The sequence below is a fragment of the Corvus brachyrhynchos genome, unplaced genomic scaffold (assembly GCF_000691975.1).
Source record: "Corvus brachyrhynchos isolate BGI_N302 unplaced genomic scaffold, ASM69197v1 scaffold56, whole genome shotgun sequence".
In the NCBI taxonomy this organism is placed as follows: Eukaryota; Metazoa; Chordata; class Aves; order Passeriformes; family Corvidae; genus Corvus; species Corvus brachyrhynchos.
Window position 1 is genome coordinate 4,061,295 of NW_008238664.1, and position 11,225 is coordinate 4,072,519.

Genomic DNA, 11,225 nt, shown 5'->3' on the forward strand with positions numbered 1-11,225 from the left:
TCTTCCAGTGCTTACAGTCAGTCCAGAAGAGGGCAATGTTGCCTACTTGCCTGTCGGTACCACAACACAGAGGCACTTCCACATGCACACATAGGCAAAGAGATGACAACTGTCCCGTATGACTTCCGGCAAAAGGCTCTGTGGCTAAGTTAGGTCTTTCTGTGCTGCAGCACATTACGGCTTGGATAAGTCACTGAACTTCACAAGGGTGGAAAAGAACCACGTCAGCATGAACCAACCACAAGGAAACACAAAATGGTCTTCCCGAGTCTGCAGCCAGCCAAGCATGAGGCTGTGCAAAGAACCCCTGTTCCTCTCCAGGGTAGGTTTGCTTTGCAGGCCAGCTCACTCTGGCCACCCTCACACTGCCCACTGCAGCCACTTCACTGTCCACAGCACAGCCATGGCCCCTTCTCTCTCTCCATGATGCATACATCATGGTCCACCAAGCAGGTTCTGGAGGCAGAGGTCAGTGTGGTTTGCTGCAGGAACTGCAGTCTGTTGGGCACAGTTATGTCCAGAGGCACTCGAGAGAATAATGCAGACTCACAGACACAGCTCACATCTCATCCCTTCCCTGGACACACACCAGCTCACATAGCACTGTGCAGAGCAGAGGACTCTTAAGGTCTCTGACTGGAATCAGCCAAAGGCTGCTCAAATACAAGCACTGCTTAACTCTTTCACCACAAATCATTTTGGCCCAGAGGGCCGACTACAGTGCCTCCATGTCTCCTCAGCCCAACAGTCCTCACCTGGCTTCAGGACATTTATCACGACTTCAGCCCTGACAGTCTTCCCTTCCCAAAGCTTCCTGCTCCTCCTAGACAGCATTTGCAAATACATCTTGTCCTTTCTCATCCCTGTGGCAGAGCAACCAAATGAAATGCAAGGACTGTGGAGACAAAATCGAATTTAGCAACAAAATAAACAGCATGGGGGCTCTCTACTGATTAGATTACGCCTCTTTATAATTTATGCATTAATTCCTCCCAAGGTCTGAAATGCCCTGTCTCAGAAGGCCTGTATCCCTGCACTGCAGAGATGCAGATGCCAGGAACATCACTCTGACTGAAACATCCAGCTTTCCACCAAGCAGATGAAGCTCTGAATAACCCCAGAAGAGCTCCTCTTCGTTATGCACCATTCTCCATCCTCCAGAGATACACAGCCCAGCACCATTCCTTCCCACACCCAATCATTCCTCCCAAGCCCAATGGAGAACATGTCAGACTGTGAAGCATCTGCCTGTAGTAGCATCTGCTCCTAGGACTGCTCTCAAATCAATTCAAGCATTAATAAAGAGTCATCAGCGACTGCAGCATATATATCCAGGAGCTGTTGTGTCCATACTCACAACTCCCTAGAACCATTTATTGCTGTCCTTTGCTACACAAGGAGCAGAGACTGTGAGCTCAGCACGCTCAATAAGGAAGCCTAGAAGCCATGGCTAGATCAGTCTAATCAAAGCTGCATGTGCAAGAGCAAAAAAAAAAGAAACCCTCAGAGCCAAGGAGCCATACTACTCTCAGGAGAAACTAGAAACATTAAGAAACAGGAGGCAGAGACAAAACATGCAAGGGAATGGCTGCTATGTCACCATACACAAATTGGCCTAATTATGTGTATAAATGCACCAATAGGCATGGATTTGCTGGCTGTATTCTTAACTTTAAATATTGATGCTTAGGAAGAGCTGAGATCAGGATATCTGCTGGTGGATTAGGCTACAGATTGCTCAGTCATTACCCACGGCTGGATCCCCTGCCTTGGATAGCCTTCCTCCAGAGAGCTCTGGAGCTCAGGCAGAGGATTTGCTGCGTAGGTAATGGGCAAGGAAGCTCTGCCTTACACCCGGAGAGTGCTGTATGCCTGCCCTGGGTGGGGCAGAACCCTGGTGCTGATTGGTGCAGGAAAGGGCTGGTATCACAACAGAACTGATAACACTGTTACCCATGGCCGGGTAAAAATGAGGGTGTGTCCAAAACAGGCAATAGCCAAGGGCAGAGAAACAGTGTGTTTGGGGGAAGCAGGTGACCACTGTGTGCCTGGGAGAATCTTCCCATGCCCTGACCCAACTGAGAGAAACAGTGTGTTTGGGGGAAGCCGGTGACCACTGTGCGCCTGGGAGAATCTTCCCATGCCCTGACCCAACTCTCTCAGTTTTGCCCATCCCCGGATTCCTCCCATCCCATCCCGTCCCATCCCATCCCAGCCCCATTCCACCTCCTCTGCCAGACAAGGCTAGAACAAATGGACTCAGAAGCAGCTTTTCATAGTTTTTGCTTGTTGATTTTTTTTTTAGGTTTTTTTTGTTGTTGTTTTTTTTTTTAAATAAGAAATTTATTGCAAATATAGAAATTGATTTTCTCCATACAGGAATCTCCGAGTTGAGGAAAAACGATTTCGTGCCATTCAGTTTTAAAACAGGAAAAGAAGGAAAGAGAGAAAAAAAGAGAAAGAAAAGAACAAGAAAGAAATACAAATCTAAAAGAAGAAAAGAAAGGAAATTAAGAAAAAAGAAGAAAGTAAAGAACATAACTCCAACTTAAATTTGTCCATACACAACCGGGGGGGTCACAGGGTTGTTACGGAAGGAGGAACACCAAAGAGGCCACAAGGAGCCAGTCCCAGCAGCTGCCTCCCAGGCCCTTCCTTACATTCAAGGGCTGACACCCCCTTCTCTGTGCCTGGCAGCTGCCCGCCCCTTCCCACCCCCTCACCCCAGATGCTGTGCTTGTGGATGGACCAGCCGTACCAGCCCTGGAGGGTCTGGCCTGACCCGGACAGACTCTTCCTCTTCCCCCCAGGGAAGGCGGAGAGCAGGCGGCAGGGACAGGCCACCCAAGAGCAAGGCCTCACAGTGGCGGTGGTAGTTATGGGGGAGGCAAAGGCCAAGCCGAACGCGCGAGGAAGGGGCATACAGAGGGGGACCGTAAGGGGGGGAAGAGGGAGTTTAACCCCGGGTGGGGCAGGGAGGAGAAGGAGTGGGAGAAGAGGGAGAAGGAGAAGCCAGGCAGAGGGATGCCCTCTCACCACTCAGGAACGGGGTGGGTTGGGGCAGCCCTGCAGAGAGCTGCCCTAGTAGGATGGCCAGGGAGAGGTACGGAGACACCTCTCCAGGGTGCGTGGGGGGACAGTCAAGGGGAGGCAGACCGAGAACGCCCCTCACAGTACAAGGCCAAAGCGGCTGAGGGACAGGGTTGGGAATGCGTGCGTGTGTAGGGGGACACAACAGACACTCCCCTCTGCCCCTTCTTCAGGGAAGGACCCAAAAAACACTTGCTCAGACAGGGTGGGCAGGACGTGGCTGAGGTGGGGCAGGCTCCGCCAGCCCTACAAGAAAGCCCCATAGCCTGGTGGGGGGTGGCACAAAGTGTCCGTCCCACACCAAGCCACCCTGAGGAGGCTCCCTCCTGCTCAGGTGGTGGGACAGCAGCAGGCTGGCTCCAGCAAGAGGACACGGCTCCATGAGGCTCTTCTTGACTGCAGCTTGTGAGGAAGGAGGTGGTGACGGTGGAAGGGATTTCTCCAGGCTCCTGGAGGCTGTGTGTCCTTCCTGACGCAGCTGAGCTTTCCAGTCAGCAACAAGCATGGCAAATGTGCTTTTGGTGCCCTGGGTCCAGCTCCTGGCCATACAGCAGCTACCCACCCTGCAGCACTGAGCTCTGCCCTACAGAGAGGGGTCACAGCTCATCATGAAGTCCGCCAAGATTTTTTTCTCCAGGCACTGCTGACTTACTCCCCACCTCCTCTCAGAGAGCCTTCACCCCTGCACTCAACCCTTTTCCTTGCTGTTCTCTTTGTCCCTTATCATCCCATTCTTTCCACTGTGGTCATCTCTTCTCCAGGTCTTTCCAGCCTGTCCCTTTCCTCCACCTTCTCCATCTCCCTCTACCTGTTACCTCCTTGCCTCCTTACCAAGGAGTGGTGACTCCTTGGTCCCACCATACCTTATTCACTCCTATTGTGTCTGCCCCTCCTCTCTCTGTCTCAGCTCCTTTTCCACCTTCCTCCTGCATCTTCCCCTCCTTCCTTCAAGCCTGCCAGGCAGAGCCTCCTCCAGCAAGGCAGGCTGATTAGCATTGCAAACACACAGAGGCCTCCTCAGCCCGACATAATTCTTCATTTGTCAGTCATGAATATTTCACACCTGCCTCAAGAGGGATTTATTCAGCATGGAAGAGTGGGGAGGGGAGAAGGGAACATGGTACCGCAGCATAAACTGGGGCAGCACCAGCAGATACGGGAAAGAGCTCTGTCTCATGGGAACAGCATGCCTAGAGTCTCACCTTCAGTCTCCTGGGTGCAGGACCCCAGCCCAGGCTTCTCCCCAAGGTTCTCCCTGGGGCTAGAGGGCAGGTCTGTGCCCAGCCTCATCCCTCACCCTCCACAATTTCCAGTGAGGTGAACTAAACCCCTGTTTTCTCTGCCAATACTCACCAAGCCAGAAATAAAGTGTGAAAGGGTTTGGTCTTGCTTCGGCCCTAGAAGTCCACTTTGCCCTGGGAGAAGGCAGCATTGAGGGACTTGCCAAAGCCAAGCCAAAGTGGCCTTAGAGACTTCAGGCAGTCTCTCCACACTTTTTCCCAACAAAGAAGCTTTTGAGGTTTCATCATGTCCTGCCCTCTGCAGGGCCAGCCAGGGGAGAGAATGCATAGGACAGACTTAATCCAGAGGTCTATGCAATCAATGAGAGGAAGGTGGTGGGAGATCTTCTAAGTGATTGTAACAAGCTCCACATCAAGTTTTCACTGTATCAGAGGTTTCCCTTCAGCTAAAGCACTCCACGTTTCCTCAAGATCAACCTTGCTTTTTGAGGAACAGCAGCCAGGGCAAAGGGAGGGTAGTGAGCATTTCTCTTACAAGATCGATCTTGTCAGGCCTCACTCCTGTTCCTCAATAACTAGGAGAAATGGCGGCTGCTAGAAAGAGCAGGCCTTTGGTATATAACACATACCCCTTTACACACGTGACCATGAAAAGCAGCTGAGAGACCGCATTTGGAGTAAGGGCAAGGGGGACACTGGGAAGAAGAAGGAATGACATTTATGGGGTGATTGGTTTGGGTTCTCTTTGGGGTATGTTCCCTCTCAAACTGATAGGAGTCTCTCATAAAATCACATCAGGGATGAATGAAAGGAGCAGAGAAAACAGGGACAAGGACAGGAGAGACTTTGAGGGAGGAGGTTAAATTCCAACAAACTGGCACATACACAACAGGTGTTTGCTCAGAAAAATACAGTAAAATTGTCATGCAAATAGAACGTTAAATCTGCTTTCCTCCAACAGGGCTGGCATCACTTTGTGAGCCCTCTTCCTGAGGGAGGGAGCAGGACAAAGAAGAAGGGAGGAGGAAGGAAGGTGAGACACTTTGTTCCCCTTCCTTGCCCTCTTCCTCCCACAGAACAGTCCATCTTGTGCAAACTTCATCCAATGGTTTGGAGTGGGGGGCTACAGCTGGGAGAGAAATGGCTTTTCCCTCCTCTCCAGCCTTACCCTCACCACAGAAAAAAGAAGGGCCTGATGAGAGCTGTATCCCTGACCTTTCTTTTCTGCCTCTTTGAGGTGTTGAGGGGAGAAAGCAGAAACCTTTACAGGTTAATGCTCCTCCTTAAAGTATTGACTGAGCAGAACTGTTTACAAGACCATACAGCAGAGAAGCACAGGGGAGGAAGAGTTGCGGAGAGGAACAAGACTCCATCCCCCCTTGCCTGTCATCCCCTTTTTCCAGTTCAATTCTGTGCCCCAGCCATTAGTCTTTTCTGCTTGGATGGTTGCCATGCTGGAAGACCACTGAGCCTGCTCCATGTGGTACCTGGGGAGGTCTCTGTTGTGCCTAAGCATCTCTCACAGCATTTACCTGTCTTGGTTTGCCACATGGTCCCAACATGGAGGGACGCCTGCCAGCAGTGATGTGACTTCCCTTCGTATCTTCCCTTCATCCTCCTGCACACAGGTGCACACACATGTGTGCACACACACCCCTTCCTCTGGGTGGGACGGGCTCTTACCATGTGGAGTCAGTCCCATGAACACCTCTGGACTCAAGGCAAGCAATGCTTTGACTGTGGGAAAGCAGGCTGACAGTGAAAAGTCTGAGGCAATGGGGTCATGACCTGGCTTAGGATTGTTACCATCAGCATCCCTACAAGGAAGAAACTCCACAGATCTTCATAGGTTTACACTCTGGGGATGCCTGCTCTGGTTTTCATGCACCAGACTCTGCCTACTGCTCCCCCTCACTTACAGAAGGTGAAATTGTCACAGCAGTGCTGCTACCTGGCAGATAACAGGCAAGTTCTCTGCATGCAGCATGTAAATGCCTCCCAGAGAAGCTCCTACACCCTCATCCTTCTCCCAGGACCCCCAAAAACACTGGGTCTTCTAAGGAGCACCTCAAAGAGGAAATAACTACTTAGGGAGAGCCAACACAACATAGGCCCTCACCCTCATCCTGGTAGAGGTGAACAACAGTCAAGTTTTGGGCAGATCGTGGAGAGAAGGCTCACTGTGCTGCATAAAGACATGTTCAGCAGTCAGCACTCCTGCCTGACAGAAAAACTTTGGGGGAGATGGTGCCAAGATTGTGCTTTGTTGGGCTGCTCAGAAATGGGGTTAGGTGAAGAGGGCAGTAGGCTCATTCCCAACTCTGTGACAGATCTTCTACCCAAGAGACAGAGGTTGAGACCTAGCAAGTGCAACTGGGATTTTGCCAAGACATGAAAGGATCCCTAAGAAAAGTTTGTCACACCTGTGAGGAGGTGGAGGATTTAGGAGGTGATATGTTGCTCTGATTCTCATGAGGGCCTCTAAGTAGTCAAAGGAACCCTGCCATCCAGAGGCTGGTGTCCTCTTCTATCCCAGCGCACACAGCGCGGCTGCGCACATAAAGGGAGCTTCTTCCAGGCCATCCTTTTTGGGCTACTCCCAGGCCCCATTCTCACACCCCATTTGTTCCCCATGCTCCTGTCTTCGCCCTAGGCTGTCCCCTATCCATGCCAGAACGTCCATGGCCTATTCAAGAGAAAGACTCTTTGTGAGGCCAACCCAGTGAGATGAGCAACTGAAATCCCGTTCTTCACACACACCTGGAAGTGAGGAGGTTGGGTGATGCTCTTCTCATGGACACCCACCCCACAGCCCACGGTGAAGTCAGTTGGGAAGAGCTGCAGAAGCTTCATGGAGAACTTGTTCTGCTGAGGTCCTCTCCAGGTCCCTTCCTCATAGTAAGGAGGACATAAACAGAGAGTATTAAACTGACTACTCAAGGGCAGCCTGAGCATAGGCGTGTGTGGAGGGGAGGACCTCTGACCTGTAACATGGAGAGATGGGAACCCTATACACCTCTGAAAGACCAGACCTTCCTGTCTTTTCCTCCACCACTCCTTGACAACCTGGCTTGCCATGACAAAGAGAACATTCACAACCCATTTCTCCCCACCAACTGGCAGAAAACTGGCTCTGAGAAGGTCTGGAGAATGCCTATCACTCCAGAATTGCTGGTGTTCATCAGCAGCAACATGGCAGGAGAAGGGAAGGAGGAAGAGCAGCAAGGGCACAGAGCCTGTTATATGGCAGGTCCTACCCGCCTTGGTCCTTCACATCTCCTCTCCTTCCTCTGAGGAGGATGGAGGTTCGTGAAGTATCTAGACAGAAAGTTCAAGCCCAGGGACCCTTAACAGAGAGGGATAGGGAAGGGCAAAGGAAAATAACTTCTTCCAGCAATTCCACCTGTCTTGGAAGGGGACGGGAGAGAGAGAAAAGCCTCCACTGCTAAAGAAAATGAGGGAAAACGTTAGTGATGGAAGATTTGGCATAGCAGGTATACAAGGTGGACAAGGAAGCTTTCTAAACCAAAGTCCTTCCCTCTCACCCAAAAGAAAAATCAGCCTTCAACAGGAACAGAAAGATGAATAGTTCACAGCTGAGTTTCATGCCCAGTGAGTGTCCATCCCTGCCCTTCTCCTGCCACCCACTCCCAGGCCATTCCCACCCACCCACACTCCAACGTTGTTACCACAGTGTCAGAGCAGGACACTCCTACCAGCCATCTGCGGGCAGAACAATGGTCCCCGTAACACAGTAGAGACAATTCGGCATGTGTGTGTGTGTGTGTGTGTGTGTGTCAGTGTGTGTGTCTGTGTGTGTAAGAGTTGTTGTAAACTTTAAGAAAAGGTTTTGTCAGTTTTGTATTTCTCAGGAGTATTTTGTTGTTGGTTTATTTTTCACAGTCAAGTGGCTTTTTTTTTCTGGTTGTTGGAGGGGGGTCTTGGTTTGTATTGTTTCCTTGTGAGGAAGAGTCACAGCTTCTGCTGAGCAGAGACTCCTTTCCAGTAATCCAGGATGTCATGCAGATCCTCGTCCTTGGCAAATTGAACTTTCTTCCGCAGGGCATGCCCAGCTGCCATGTAAACCTCCTCCCTGTGATGCTTCTTGTAAGGCCGGAATCGCTCCCAGATCTTGTGGGTGCTCTCTGAGGAGTACTCAGGGCTGGAGGAGTAGCCCGAGAAGTAGTGTCTGGGGGAGAGCTGGGAGTACGTGGAGTCTCGCTTGGACCGGGACAGTGGCTTGAGGAATGACACCCGCTGGCTCAAGGTGTCAGCACTTTCCTCATAGTAGAGGGCCGGGAAGGAGTGACGGTGCTCACTGCAATGGTAAGAAGGCTTGACCTCCAAGTGATGGATGGCACTTGGAGACACCAAGGGAAGACGATCCAAAGGGCTGTTAAGTGGGCTGCCCTTCTCAATGTATTTGGAGTCAGACTTGCTGAGTGGTGGGTGGTCAGGCACATCCAAACTGAAGACCTTGGCGCTCTTGATGGAGCCACTAGAGGAGACACTGCAGGTCTTTCTGGCCACAGCAGCATCAGCACTGAGCTGGCGCTGCAAAGGGTGGTGGGAGCTTTCCTTGTAGGGTGGGGAAAGAAAGCTGGGCCGCTCTAGCCCACTCGAGGACCCGGCTGGGATGGACTGGCACTCAAAGGCCATATCTGAGTCAACACCAGTCCCACCACCCAGGAAGGATGCTGTGTCCAGCTTGAGGGCATCAATACAGTTGTTGATGATCTGGTTGACCTTGTCTACCTCCTTGGCTATAGTAGAAATCTCAGCAGCTGAGCCTTGCCCATTGTCAAGCTCCCTCAGGTCCTCATCCCGCTGGGTTCTCTCCAGCCCATCCCCACCACCAGTCCGCACTTCAATGTAGTTACCTTTAGTGGTGACTTTAGGAGTCTCCATCCCAGCTTCCATTGACTTTGATGGGGGCAACTTCTCCCCAATCATGGAAGGGATGGAGGACATCCGTGAGACAGGAATGACAGGTGGCTCACCCAGCTTCTGGGAAGGATGGACTATGGTACTGGTATCAATATCTGATCCATAACGCATTTCCAGAATGGTCTTTTTGACATTGAGCGATTTCTGTTTCTCCTCCTGCATCCTCCGCTTCCGCAGGCAGTAGTAGACCACCCCCAGGACAATGACCATCCCAAAGAGGCAACCCAGGGTGGTCATAATATAGTGTGTAGTGGTGGAAGTACTGGAAATAGGGTCCTCCCTGCCTTTGCTCCGAGTTGCAAAGGTCAGGCAAGTATGGTTGTAACGCCTGTTGTTGCGGATAGAGGCCACACAGAATGTATAATCAGTGTGGGCCTTCAGCTTGTTGACAGTGACATATTCCTTCTTGCTCTTCAGTGTTGCTATGTCAGAAACATAGCTGTTGTTGTATTGGACCAGCACATACATCTTACTGTAGGGCATGGGAATGGTGACCATCAGGATGGCTGAAGTGATGGTGACATCATGTAGCTTGATGCTGGGACTGAAGGAGGAGTCAGTGGTGGAAGAGGCTGGAGGCTTGACAGAGAGGAAATCCCCAGGGCTGATGGCTGAGCCCTCATCCAGGTCTCGCTGGGAGTCAGGGGTGTAAGGAGTTGGGTTGACCCTGGAAAGGGAGGGGATGGTGCCCCCTCTGCACATGGACTGGAAGATGGTGATGGCATTGCGGTTGTGGTGAGGCCGAGGCACCAGAAGCGGATACCCAGCAAACTCCCGTGGAGTCTCACACTGGAGGCGGTCATAGTTCTTGGTGACGTTGTTGAAGAGAGCCAGCCAGTTAAGAAAGCTGTAGAGGCTACAGTCACAGTTGAAGGGGTTGCCAGCCAGCTCGCACACCATCAGGTTGCTCAGGCTGGTGAAAGTGTTGCCCTCCAGACGGCTGAGGCGGTTGGATGACAGGTCAATGCTAATCAAGCTGGGGCACTCGGAGAAGGCAGTAGGGGTGACCAGCTCAATTAGGTTATGCTGCACAAAGAGGAACTGGAGACGGGCCATGCCCCGCAACATGCCCTCTGTCAGGTTGGTGAGTTTGTTGTAGCCCAGCTGTAAGACCTGGAGGTTTGACTGACCCATGAAAGCCCCATCCTCAATGTAGGAGATCTCATTCTTGGTCAGGTTCAAATCAGTCAGGTTGCCGAAGCGGTTGAGGGAGGAGTACAGCACCACTTTGAGCTTATTCTCATTCAAACGCAAGTCGTGCACCGTGCTGTTGATATGCTGGGGGATGGTCTCATACGGGGGCTGGTTCTGGCTGCAGATGGCCAGCCACACATACCCTTTGTCCCCCTCAATCAGCCAGCAGTCACCTCGCACGGTGCCAGGGGAAAACAAGCAGAGCAGGGCAGCTGCCCACAACCCCAGGCACAGCATGGTCTGCAGTGGTGCCCTCATCAGGACGGGGGAAAAAAATCCTCAACAAAAACCAATGCCAAATCTCAGGACAACAGCAAAAAGAAACTAGGGGGCAGGAACTGGGGTTTAGCAATGGAAAGGAATGAGCACCCCAGTCCTACTGGGTGTCATCACCATTGTTTCTTCTTGCCCTCTGGGTCAAACCAGGAGCATGGAGGAAGGGGAACACATGCAATCTTCTCGCGGAACACCCAAGAGCTATGACCACGGATGTTTGGTCTGGAAGAGAACTACCTTGTGCTTCTTTTCTAAACAAAAATTCAGGTTGAGGATTATGAATCTTCTTTGATGCTCATGAGCGACTCACACACTTTTTCCACTTTTGTCCCAACCCTCCACAATGTGATTTGGAAGAACAAGGCAGGGCTGCCTCCTGCGTCGCTCACGCTCCCTTGGTTTCTACTCCTTCTCTTCCTTCTTTCCTGGGTTCCCTCTGAGAAGCTGCAGAGCTTTGCATCAAACATGTCGAAAACA

General features: G+C 51.5%; 1 protein-coding gene across 1 annotated transcript; it reads right to left on the reverse strand.

The window, feature by feature from the left end:
* Positions 1-2,270: 2,270 nt before the first annotated feature.
* ELFN2 (extracellular leucine rich repeat and fibronectin type III domain containing 2) lies at positions 2,271-11,219 on the reverse strand. The gene has a single exon (XM_017738021.1). The coding sequence runs from the start codon at positions 10,728-10,730 to the stop codon at positions 8,304-8,306; it is 2,427 nt and encodes an 808-aa protein (XP_017593510.1). The 5' UTR covers positions 10,731-11,219; the 3' UTR covers positions 2,271-8,303.
* Between the last annotated feature and the right edge of the window lie 6 nt (positions 11,220-11,225).

Bases quoted from the DNA above. Each gene is read 5' to 3' on its own strand.
- ELFN2 (XM_017738021.1), bottom strand. From the start codon at position 10,730: ATGAGGGCACCACTGCAGACCATGCTGTGCCTGGGGTTGTGGGCAGCT.